This window comes from Cystoisospora suis, assembly GCF_002600585.1.
Source record: "Cystoisospora suis strain Wien I chromosome Unknown contig_1788, whole genome shotgun sequence".
NCBI lineage: Eukaryota > Apicomplexa > Conoidasida > Eucoccidiorida > Sarcocystidae > Cystoisospora > Cystoisospora suis.
In genome coordinates this window covers 1-13,007 of record NW_027154588.1, presented here as the reverse complement: position 1 = coordinate 13,007, position 13,007 = coordinate 1, and the positions used below count along the sequence as shown (strand labels likewise).

The 13,007-nt window shown below is 40.3% G+C and overlaps 2 protein-coding genes across 2 annotated transcripts in view; one reads left to right on the top strand and one right to left on the bottom strand.

Annotated features, from left to right (window-relative positions):
- The window catches only part of CSUI_003965 (uncharacterized protein), a 3,014-nt gene extending 207 nt beyond the window's left edge, over positions 1–2,807 (top strand). Inside the window, exons 2-5 of the mRNA XM_068064160.1 lie at positions 249–320; positions 455–585; positions 1,338–1,398; positions 1,707–2,807. Of these exons, the coding sequence (XP_067923865.1) occupies positions 491–585; positions 1,338–1,398; positions 1,707–1,802 (252 nt within the window). The 5' untranslated portion in view covers positions 249–320; positions 455–490 and the 3' untranslated portion in view covers positions 1,803–2,807. The remainder of the gene's footprint in view (positions 1–248; positions 321–454; positions 586–1,337; positions 1,399–1,706) is intronic.
- Positions 2,808–5,016: 2,209 nt separating this feature from the next.
- Positions 5,017–12,227, bottom strand: CSUI_003964 (uncharacterized protein; the record flags this gene model as incomplete). The annotated part of the gene is made up of 7 exons (XM_068064159.1): positions 5,017–5,652; positions 5,989–6,290; positions 7,156–7,578; positions 8,524–8,736; positions 9,962–10,264; positions 10,809–10,864; positions 11,937–12,227. Coding segments are annotated over 7 exons (1,656 nt in total), but the record flags the coding sequence as incomplete, so codon positions are not given.
- Positions 12,228–13,007: the final 780 nt, after the last annotated feature.

Here is a 13,007-nt window from a genome sequence, read left to right as displayed (position 1 = left end):
TGTGTATGTATGTATGTATATCCCCCATGTGTATGTATGTATGTACGTATGTATGTATGTATTTTGACTTCACCCCTTATCCTAAATAGGTGGACTGAAAGTCGGTCTGTTTTTTCTTCTTCCTTCTTCCGTGTCCCTTTCTGTCCTGTCTCCTTCCTTTCTTTCTTTTCTCCAATCCTTTGAATCAGTAGCTCTCCTCAATCGCCTTTTCTTCTTTCATCTTTCTTTCTTTCTTTTTGCTTGTATAGAAGTTAGCGGAAGTTTTATCTGCGGCAGATACTGAGGTGCATCTCCTTCGCTTCATCGCCGCTTCTCTTAAGGTAAGAGGAAAAATCTCTCTCTCTTTCTTTCTCTCTTTCTTTCTTTCTCACTCTCTCTCTCTATCTTTCTCTCTTTCTTTCTTTAACTTTCTTTCTTTTCTTCTCACATTTGTGTGTGTCTATTTTTTGTGAAGGATCCTGTGCCGAATGTGCGGTTAACGGGGGCGGAGATGACTCGCCTCATGGCAACGGCCCAAACTCTTCCGCACCTCCACCCTCAACCTTCTTCCTCCTCCTCGTCTATTTTCACGAGAGATATTCTACCGTAAGAAGAAGAAGAGATCTTCTTTTCTCCACAGACTGCAAGCATCATGCCTTAAGCAAAACGCAACCATCGATTTTTCTTCAATCTGTCTTTTTCGATCTCTGTCTCTTGACTCGATCATGACTCTATCTATCTATCTATCTATCTATCTATCTATCTATCTATCTATCTATCTATCAATCTATCTATCTATCTATCTATCTATCTATCTATCTATCTATCTATCTATCAATCTATCTATCTATCTGTCTTTCTGTATGTGTTGTCAGTTTTAGCAGAATCTATCTTTATCTCTGTTTGATCTGTCTATGAGAATCTTTCTCTCTTCATCTCTCTCTCTATCTTCCTTCCTTTTATTTCATATTCCTAATCTGTCTATCTCTTTCTCTCTAGGGAAGCGGAATAGATAGCTGAAAGGTTACAGATAGATGGATAGAAGATAGATCGAAGTTAGATAGATCAAAGATAGATATTCTTGCATGTGTTGACTACTCATGTGTGGGGTGGTGAAGAAGTAGACGTAGAAAAAAGAGTCACTTCTCTAAGCGATCTTTGCTAGCTAGCTAGCTATCTAGTTCCCCTAAACGCCACCTCTGGAACGCAGAAAAGCAGAAGATGAGGAAGAAAGAAGAGGCAAGCAGAGATTTCGCTGCTGCATGCTTGGGGGTGTCTCTTTCTTCTTCTCTCTCCTCGATGCCTCGCCTCCTTTCTTGTCTTTCTCTCCCTTGTTTGCTTGCACTATATTATTCTAGGAGGTTGAGTGATCTGACGAGTGACGAAGACGTGGATGTAAGCTTCTGCTCCCAACTCGCCGTAAGTCTATGCAGATAAGACAGACGAGGAAGAGCAGACGAAAGAATGAGAAAGAAGAAAGGATGAGAAGAAGGAGTGAAAGAGCAAGAGGAAACTTTCTCAACTTTCTTCTGTTTGAAGAGAAGAAGAAAAGAAATGGGCAGGCTGTCTCTCGTCTTTTCTTCTTTTTCTTTTCGCCTCTTCTTCCTCTTCTTTTTCTGGAGGGCTTTCTGTCTATCTCTCTCTATCTCTCTCTATCTCTTTTCACTTCTCCTCTCTTTTCTACAGAGTCTTTCTTTTCTTCTGTTTCTCTCTCAATGTCTTAACAGCCTTTTCTTCAACCCTTGCGGATTCCCTCCTCAAAGGTGAAGAGAATGGGTGCATGTCTGTGTCTACATCAGACACTTGTCCAGCTAGCTAGCTAGCTATCTCTACCTCCTATCTTTCTTCATTCAACTTACCAAAGGACTTTCTCTCTCTGTGTATATATAGAGAGAGAGGTCTGTACCTATAGAAACATGCGCATATATTCTGTACTACTTATATATGTATATATATAGATAGATATAAGTAGCATGTATAGTATATTCTGTACTACTTATACATATATATATATTTATACTTAGTGTAATATGTGCATGCATGTGATAAGGGGAAGTGCACGTAGTGAAGTGACTTGACTTTTCTTAAGAGAAGAAGAAGAGATTCCGTAAAAGCCATGGAGAAGAAGATCAAGAAAATTGAGAAGAGGATACAACGAGGAAGCCGAACAAGAAGAAGAAACGTCAATGCGTGCTCCTTCTTTACAAGCTTTCCATACGTGTGTATGTCTCTACAGAAAGTAGATATATATAGAGAGAGGCAAAACTTGTAAATATATATCTTTAGATACATGGTATATCTATACCTGTATGTATATCCATACATATGTCAAATAGAAGTGTCTAGGCATGCATGAGTTTGTTTCTATATGTGTCTACTCCCTAGATAATTTATACAACATGCATAGACTAAGATAGTTTGCATGCGACCATGCATGCATGCAGTTTTGTATGGTGTATGAAGTAGATAGAGAAGGGAAGAATGAAGAAGTAGTAGAATGGATGCATAATTGTCTGCTTGGATGAACAAAGAAAAAAGCGAAGAAGAATCGAAGAAGAAGAAGAAGAGAATGATGACTCCTCCTCCTCCTCTCATTAGATCGCTTATCGCTCAGCTTCTGTTTGGACGAAATTCTAACCTTCTTTTTATTCTTTCTTCTTCTTCCTCCTCCTCCTCGATTTTGCTTTCGATTTCTTTGGAGAAGACGACAGAAAGAGAGAGGCAGAAAGAACAGAAAAGCACTTGTTTTCTCTACACCGTCAATTAGCTTCTTCTTATCTTTCATCAAAACAACCTTCTGCATGCATGCATTAAAATGTCTTTCCGGGACCGACTGCCGTTACTATGGCTAGAGACGAAGGATGTTCTTTCTTTCTCACTCACTCTTTCTTTCTTTCCCACTCTTTCTTTCTCTCTTCTCCACTCCTTCTCTCGAAGAAAAAGATAGAGACAGACAAGCAAGAGAAGACAAAGAAGAGATAGAAAGAAAGGAAGAAAGAAGAGAAAGAGGGATTATCCCCCTCCAGTGTATTGCGAACTGAACCGGAAATATAGATACATAAAGATAGATACATAGATGGATAGATAGATATAGGTCGATAGATTAAAGATGGCTAGATAGATTAAGGTAGATAGATAGATAAAGATGGATAGAGATAGAGGGATTAAAGAGAGATAGATAGACGAGAGGTGAGGGAAGAAAGAAAGATGCTTGTAGCTAAGGAGGTGTCAGCAGAGGAGAGAGAGAAAGAGAGATGATTTGATAGACAGCAGCTAATGAAAGAGAAGGGTTAAGAAGAAGAGAAAGAAAGAGAAAGAAGAGATAGAGAGGACGAGAAGGAGGATAAGAGAGATTTTGTAAGGTTTCTTCCTAAGAGGTTGTCGAGGGACGTTTTACATGCGGCGTGTCCCTCGATCTTTTGAGTTGCAGACTCTCTAACGAAGAAAACCTTAGCGACAGAAGAACGAAGAAGAAGGAGCTTATCAAGCCTTCTTATGCTGAAAGAGACAATGGAGAAAGAATAGAGGGAGAAAGATACATAGTTACATAGACGCATATAGATTTATAGGTAGATTCTAGGTATGAGAGATACGTAGATAGATTCTGAATATGAAAGATAGATGAGAGAGAGAGAGAGTGACGAGAAATTTCTCCTCCACCTATCTTCTTCTTTGGCGAGGATCGCAATGAACGCTAGGAACGATGTCTTTCTCTCCCTTTCTTTCTTCTTTCTCTTTCCTGTTGTTCAAGAAGAAGAAAAGAACACGAGAGATGGCGTTTTCCCAGCACCTTCTTCCACATCTATCTCCTTCCTCTATCTTCTCTGTATAGAAGTATGTAGCTATTCATACGTGAGACAGACACCCTCCCTTCTGCTAGATTGCGTAGATACCAAGGAGATGCTGACAGACGGTCACACCCCGGGCGATAGAAAAGGAGACAACAGATATGGGGCATAGGAGCAAAGAGATAGATGGAAGTGAGAGAAAGAGAGAGATCGATTGAAGTTAGATAGAGAGATAGATGACAAAGATGAGATAGATGCATACAAGACATGTAGACAGAATGTTGGTAAGTACGGTGTAGGTAGATAGATATAGAAAGATAGATTGAAGATAGGGCTTGGCTGGATACTAGAACGTTGTATGTGGGGGTGTGTGTCATTCCTAGTGTGTTTAAGATTTCTTTTTCTTCTTAGCAACAGTAGCAGCATGCATTCTTTTTCCATTTAACCTAGATCCACGTAGAGAGAGAAGATAGAGGGAGAAGAAAGGTATTGAGAGAAAGGGAGTAAAGCCTTCTTCTGTGTGAATGAAGAGGAGAGTCGTTACAGAGAGCAAGGAAAGAAAGGTCGTATGCCTCATAGTTTGTATGTGTATTGTGGATGGACAGCTATGCTATTCTATTCTAGGTATCTTCACCAACAGCTTGTATACACAGAGAGATTAAAGATATAGGGATATATAGATAGATAGAGTGATGCATTCCACTATAGATATAGGTGTTTCTCTAATCTATCTATCTATCTCTCTCTCTCCTGCCTTTGCAATATCTCTCTATGTATGTCTCTCTCCGTGTTGGATGTGGGTGGTCACGTATATCGTCCTTTAGTCTGTGATGATTCGTTCGCTCCTTCCTTCCTTCCGGGATCATCGATCCTTTTTCTTCTCTTCTTGCCTTTTCTTTCTTTGCTCTTTAAAAGCCTCTGTTCCTCATTCATTCTTTAAGAAGAGAAAAGATACGATAGGACCGAGGAAACAAAGAAAAAGAAACACTTGTATGGAAAGAATGCCTCTAAAGTTCAAGACGTTCGAAGCAGATGGTAGAAAGAAAGAAAGAGTGAGAAAGAAAAGCGCCAACTGAAGAGACCCACACACACACAGACGTCTCCTTCACTGGCTTGCATCCATGCTTCTCCCTCTAAAAAGAAAGTTACAGAAAGAAAGAAAGAAGCGAGGAGAAGAAGACACCCTCCTTTCGTCTCTTTGAGGTGTTACGTTACGAGAACAAGAAGATATAGAAAAGAAAAAGCCTAAGGAAGAAAGAAAGAGAAAAAAACCGACAAAAGAAGAAGAGAGAAAGAGAAAGCTCTGCAGAGATGGAGGGTTGTGTCTGTCTATCCCTTTAGATAGAATTATGATGAATAGGAGTTCTCTAGATATCTCGCATACCTAGGAAATAAACCTTCTCTTCACACGTATAAGATTAACATACATCTCTTTCCCTCACTCTCTCTCTGTACATGTATATATACGTGGGTATTGATACAGGTGTATGTGCTGCGCTCGCATCACTGAATGATAAGAGAGAGAAGAGAGAGACGTGCAGCTTTTTAGTTAGTTAGCTGACCAAGGAGGAGAGACCAGCTAGGGGGATTCGGCAGAAGTTAGATCAAGAAAAAGGGAGAGACACGATACATCATAGACAAGACAGATGAATTGAATCATCTACAGAGGAGAAGAAGAAGAGAAAGAAAAAAGATGAAGAAGAAGAAGATAACGTTCTTCTCCTCTTCTATTCAAACAGACTGTCTGTCCTAGGACCTCCTCTTGCATTTTCTTCGTCTTCCTTCTTCTCTTCTTCTTCCTCTTGTAAAGAAAGTGACTAAGTAATCTCTCTCTCTCCTCTCCCATTCGGGCACTCGCCGTATAGTCGGAGAGCTGTGGAAAGAACTGCAGAAAGAAGAGCAAACGACTCGGCACACACACACATACACCTGAAAGACTTCTACAGACACTCACCCCCACACAAAAAGAAGGAAGAGAAGAAAAGGAAAAAGAAAGCTTCTCCCAACAGAAAAGGACAGAGGCATAAAAGATTCCATCGTGTATCCATTCATACATACATACAGCCTCTCCCACTCATTCTATCTATCTATCTTTAATCCATCTATCTATCTTCACTCCATCTGTAATCTATATATCTTTAGTCTATCTGTAAAGTGTCTGTCTATCTGTCTAGTGTATCTACGTATCTATTTTGGGTCAATCTCTCTGTATGGGTCTTACGCTGTTGACTTTCTAGATTGGCAGGATTCAGCTGAAGAGACTTTTGAAAGGCTTCGATCGATGCACGTAATAGTAGAAAGGAGGACCTCTCCCTGTCTCCTCTATCTTCATGAGAAGCACAAGAAGAAGAGGAGAGAAGAGCTCTCTCATTCTTTGGTCGATTTCTCTCCTCTCTTGGCGAGAAAGCATCTTCCTGCTGTGGCTGTTCTTCTTCTTCTCCTAGATTCCGTTGAGAGAAAGAGGTCCAGTTGCTTCCGCCTAAGCCTTCTTCTTCTTTCTCTTCTTCTCCTCCAGGAGATTTCCTAAGGAAATAAGTCGAGAAAAGAAACACAAGAAAGGAAGGAAAGACATCAGGAGACTCACAGAAGTAACCACAATAGAAGAAGAAGAAAACAAAGTCGTCGTCTTTTTTGAATACATACACATGTTTGCTGAAGGGTGGGCTCGTTAAAAGAAGAAAAGGACTCGTAAGTCCATCAATCCATCAATCAATGAACTAGCCGTCATGTCAATTCTTGTCTCTCTTCTCATACCTCCTCCTCTTCACACCTCATCTATCTATCTAGCTATCTTTGATCAATCTATCTTTAATCTATCTATCTATATATATATCTATCTTCAATCTATCTATCTATCTCCAATCTATCTATCTATTCATCTATCTATCTTTAAACTATCTTTGATCTGTCTATCTCTAATCTTAGTGTGTGTGCCTATGTATCTTGCTTCTGTGTGAATCTGTCTATCTATCTCTAGTCTATCTTGTACGGATGGAAGAGAGCACCCGAATCCATGAGGAAAGATCGCAAGAGAAGAAAAAGACGAAGAGCTCTCTTCTACACGTCTTGTCTTGTAGCTACGGTCGTTGTACGTCTGTTTGCTCGATCTTGTTTTAGATGGTCTTCTCTTCAGGTGTAATTATGAGAAGCAAAATGCGTAAAGAGATCTGCTTCTTCATAGAGAACTGAAAGACAATACGACAAATAGGAAAAACGCATGTGAGAGAGAGATAGATCAAGAGATAGATTGAAGATAGATGGGTAGAGATTAAAGACAGATTAGAGACAGATATATTGAAGAGAGATAAACAGAGGAAAAGATCGAGGAAGAACGACGTGAATCTAGAGATACTTCAGCAGCATAGCCGGCCAACTGAGGTGTACGTACACCGTGTCGGACTGCTGTCTCCAGAGTTCCAAGAGAGCTTGACCACGGAGTGCATGCAAGAGATCGGCGGAAAAGGAGCAAAGATGAAGGAGAAGTTCCTCCTCCCGTGGGTTTCCTCTTTCATGGCAATTTTCACGATGGTCTTCATCGTCAAGATTTTCTATGTCTCCCTCTCTTTCCTCTTCTTCCTTTCTTTCTTTCAAGGAAACATGATTTTGCTGACTCTTCTTGTTCTTCTCTTCATCCCTTTCCAAGTCGATGATGTCTCCTCTACCTCGAATAGGCCCCGCTTCTCGGGTGTACGTACACTCGACCAACGCACGATCTATAAGATCTAGAGCCTCCTTAGATCTATGTCGATAGTAATGGAGTAGAACTCTTGCATATTGATAGAGAATCGTTACATCTCGCTTATCGAGCTCTCTGAGAAAGAAAAGCGCAAAAGAAGAAGAAGAGAAAGACTGCTGCTGGTTTCTCCCGAATAAATAGATCATCTTTCTTTCTCGAGACGACTACTCAATCAAGCTCTTCCCGAATATAAGGCGAAGGAATGAGGAGACGTCAAGCAACAATAATAGGGAAAACAGAAAGAATGATAAAGAGAAACAAGGGAATAATAGAAGAGAAAGAAATGATAGTCGTGTTGATCAGAAAGATCCCCTATCTATCTTTCTCTCTTGGGTCTATCAATCTTTTATCTAGCATTAGTCGACATTTATGCTTACCTGTATAAGTTAACTATCGCTATCTATAGAAACAGACTGTATGTATCTCTAACTAGACCTACCCTCTTCATTTTCATCTAACTACACAAACGTGTCTAGGTGTATGAATATATAGAGACGTGAGGAGAAGAAGGGCTTTCTTCTTCTTCTCTCTCTCTGTCTTTGTGAAGGTTCGCCTTGGCCGAGCTAATCGTAATAGATGCCAAAGACATACACACTCAACACAGGCAACCATACAGACAAAATGAAAGAAAGAAAGAAAGAAAGAGTAAGAAAGAAAGAAGGAAAGAAAGAAAGAAAGAGAAAGAGAGAAGGGAAACGAGAGACATTGTAGTGGGAGTGGTGGTCGTTGTATGAGTAGTGAGAAAGTTAATCATCTTGCTCTATCTTGAGAAGTTGTTCTTTTCATTCTTTCATTTTCTTCTCTTTTCTTCTTCTTCTTCATTTTAATAGAGAGTTTCTTTATTACTCATGACAATGAGGATGCAAAAAAAAGAGAAAGACACTCTCCAAAAGCCATGAAAAGCAGCAGCTTCAACGAGGCCTCTCTTCACTCTCCCGAATGGTGACAAAATGTGGTGTATGTACACCTGAATCATGAGATTGTCTGAAGAAAAAATAAAAGAAAGAAAAGCCCACTCACAGAGCAGCTCTGAGATAATGACAGACTTCTTCTATTCTTCTTCTTCTTTGAGAACGCCGTTGCATGCGAGTTGCGCAAAGGCTTTCTTCTTTTTCCTCTTTTTCTTCTTCTTCTTCTTCTTCTGCTAAGCAAGACTCTCTGGAAGAGAGAAAGTGAGCCTTCTCTTCCATGAGAAGAATCTCATTCGCTAGGTAGAGGTGGGACTTTGCGTCTCTACAGGCCAAACACGGAAAAAGCAGAGAAGACAGAAAAGCTCTCGACTTAAGAAAGGAGATGAACAAGCGCAAAAATACAAGATAGATAGATTGACGATAAATAGATTAAAGATAGAGTGAAGATAGCAGATAGACCAAAGATAGATAGACATATAGAGAGAAGGAGGTATAGAGAGGTGTAGGAAGATGGATGATGTGAAGTCTATGTCGTTTCATAAGCATCCCTTGAATGTTTATGTATATCTATCTCCCTATATCTATGTATACATGGACAGATACACATATATGTTGTCGTATACATCTATAACGAGTACGATAGTAGATGAATCTACACATACATACATACATATACATGAGCACATGTGCTTCTGTATCTACATATATATATATATATATATTTATCTACGTATTTTCCTCTCTGTAGATATCTATCTCTCTTTGTATGTAGGTGGAGAAGGTCATGTCTGGTGGTTTCTCGTGAAGAAGGGAATGCCGAGGATGGGAATGAGCACGCATGCAAAGAAAAACAAGGCAAAATTGCATGCAATGAAGTGGCTCTTCTCTCATTCTTTCTCTTTTATCGCGTCTCTCCGAGACGATTTTGTGAGGAGCTGAAGAATTCCACGTTAGTCCGATGACCATTCTTTCTCTTCTCTTCTCTCAAACAGAAGAAGGAGAGGGAGAGAGAGGAAAAGAAGAAAGAGAGAGATGAACTGATAGATGCCCTATCGCCAGGCGCCTCCCTCCTCTGTCAATAAGAATAGAAGAAGGTGAATAGAGACTAAGAATTTTCATGATTCGATCCAATTCATACGCATTGTAGATATTCATAGACATAGAGATAGAGAGACAGAGAGAGAGAGATATGCACGGATGAAGAGGTCGGTATATTTCCGTCAACATGCATATAGATGTACGGGTAGGGGAGAGACAGATACCGATGTATGTAGGTGTCTATACGTGACGCTCTTGTATGAGGACCTACACACATATACACAGATCCATATAGAGAGATAGATATCTGTAGATATGACACCCATTCCTCGTCTCTCTCTCTCTATACATATACATCTATACGTCTAGGACCGTCCATGTATAGACGCACACCAACACTCTCTCTGGCCAGCGGGCTACATACAAGTTCACTCTCTCTCTGTCTCTTCGTATGTCTCTGCATGCATATATGTATATGTATGCGATACATTAGGAACTGACATACATACCCTTTGAAAATGGAGATAAGGAGTCTGTAGATACCCCTGACTTGACTACGAGAAGAAGGTGGCGGAATTCCTGGGGTGAAGAAAGACGACGACGGAGCGCCAGAGGAAGATAAGGAGGCCCCACATGAATAGGGGTTTCTTTCCCTTTTTTGATCTGTCTCTTCTGTCTCTTTCTCTTCTTCTTCTTCTTGTTGTTTTTCTTGTTCCTCAAGCTGAGCTGAGACTGCATGCGCTAAGGCAATCTGAGCGGGGAGCCAAGAAGGGTTGAGATAAACCTCCTGCTCTGACGGAGAGACTGTCTTTCTGATCAAACATTTTCCAAACACCACAGTCAAAAAGAAAGAAAGAAAGAAAAGAGATAGAAAGAAGGGAAGAGATAGAAGGAAAGAAAGAAAGTTAACGGGAGAAAGAGATGAGAGAAAGAAAGAAAGAAAGGACATGAATGAAAAGACGACAAAGAGAGAAGCGACCGCGGGAGGAAGGCGTGAAGGGGGAAGTTGTCTTTGGATATGAAGTGTTGCAGACTATCACACTCACACTTCTAAAGTGTACATACACTTACTTCACTCCTCGTTGGCTGTATGCAAACGTCTATATGTATAATGTACAGTCTACGAAGAAGAAGAAGTAGAAGAGAAGGCAGTCAGCTTTGAAGAGAATTTTCTTACAGACACTTAAAAAGAAGAAGACGACAGTGTTCCTCCTCTCCCATCATGAAGAGCTAGGGAGTGAAATAGACTAAGCAAAGACAAGGACAAATGTATAGTAAAACAACCTTTCTTTCTTTCTTCTTTCTTTTTCTTTCTTTCTTTCTCTCTCATGTGTTTGTATCTGTACGTTTACTTACGTGAGAAATTCGATGGCTTTTGCGTAGGTTCCTTCTGCAATGAGAAGACTTCCCTCCTGTACAAGGAAGCCCAAGAATGGATATAAGATACATAAGTAGGCATGCAGCAGGAAATATCTCTAACTGATGGGCTTTTTCTTTTACTTCTTATCATAAAAGACTCTCGTAGTCGCAGACATCTATTACATATCTCATGATCCATTCAGTCTCTTCAACCTCTTCTTCTTCTCTAGACAGAAGAAAGACACTGCATGCAAACACAGATCGATAGATAGACAGACAGGAGCCTTCTTCTTCTTGAGTATTCTCTTGATATAGATAGAGCCGGTCAGAGACAGAGAGAGAGAAGCTTCAGCGAAAACATAATTCCATAAAGCCCTCTGAGACATGCCAGAGAAGATATATCTACATCTATACAATCTCTATCTCTATCTATATACCTGTACTTCTTTATATACATATCTATCTCCGTCATCTCTCTCTACATCTCCGTGTCTACAAGTATTCTGTATAACGACAGTGATGATACGGTCGTAGTAGCAGTAGTAGTAGCAGCAGCAGGAGAAGGAGGAGGAGGAAAAGGCTAGGTAGATCGCGCCCAATGAGGCAGGTAGGAAGTACGCTGTCTCTTCACACAGCCTCCCTCTCTAAGTCTCTCCATGTAGAGACTTACGCATATATGGAGAAAGAAAGACAGGCATATAGATATGTATATAGAGAGAGACAGGCATAAAATATAGATATATATATAGAGAGAGAGGTAGAGAGATCTTGATATAGATAGGAAAAAGTAGACCAGGGGGAGACTTGTGTACGTCCGTGGATGAATGTGCAAAAGAGATATCGTGTAGTAGAAAGTATGGAAGACCTTCTTCTTCTTCACCCCCCACTACTGCTATGGCCGTTGATGGTGCTCTTGTCTATCTCAATCCATCTAAAGCTTTCTAGTCTACTAGCCACTTATCATTCTCTCTCTGTCTATCCTTGCCACTTTCACAGTCTCCGAAAAGAAAGAAAGAGGGAGAGTCAAAGAAAGAAAGAAAGAGAGAAAGAAAGGAAGTTTAAGAAAAGAAAGTTAAAGAGAAAAAGAAAGGCAAAGAAAGAAAGAAAGAATGACTACAGACTTACTGCATATGCTGAAGCGACGGCTAGTATTGCCTTATCACTAGGAGACAAAGACCTTCCATCCCGTCTACCGTTAGCAGTAGAATAGCTATCTCTCTCTTCTCCTTTTCTTCTACTTCTTCTTTCTCCTCTCTCTCCCTCTTCTCCTTCTTCATCTCTCTCTTCTACCTTTTCATCCCCTATCTCTTGCCTATCCTCGTTATAATAGTTAAATCCTTCACCTGATAAAGTCTCTCCAAGTTTCTCACAGAGTAAATGAAGCTCCGCCACTTTCTCTGTACAGCAAACCCCCAGCCAATTACACTGCATGCATGCATGCAGGGAAAGATGAGGGAGGTGAGGTGTCGCTAGAAGAGAAAGAACCGTGAGACTATCGATTGGCTAGCTGGGTAGTTAGCTAGCTAGCTAGACGACTATGTCGTCTTTGACTTTGTCTGTCTAGCTAGCTAACTGAGAATTCGAACAGAGAAGGAGAGAGGTTGAGAAACAAGAGGAGTTTCAAGAAGGGGGCGAAGGAAAAGAAGAAGAGAGATATTCGATAGGATGAAGAAGAATGGAAAAGATGAGAAGGAAAGAAAGAAGTCTCTTTGAGAAAGAGAGAGAGAAAGACGAGAAGAAAGAAGAAAATGAAGATGTGAAGGGAGATAGAAGTAACACCTGGGAAAGACCGTCTTAGAGGAAAAAAGGGAGGAAATTCTTAGCGTAGTAGTCAGTGCCTACTGCAAACTATGTAGATGAATGTGAAGGCTCCTGTCTACGCATGCAATGAGATACGAAGATATGGCGACAGAGAGACACATTCACCATCTATTAGATATCTGTAGATAGATACATAGATAGATTGATTAAAGCTAGATAGACTAAAGATAGATACGTACCCTATCAATGCAGCGCGGTCAGCAGACAGCTAAGATTTTCTTGACCGACTTATCTGGAGATCTACACCTACCGCTCCTACTAGACAGATTAAAGATAGATAGATTGAAGATAGATAGATTAACGATAGATAGATTAAAGATAGATATAGATAAATATAGATAGCTATAGATAGAGATAGATAGATATAGATAGATA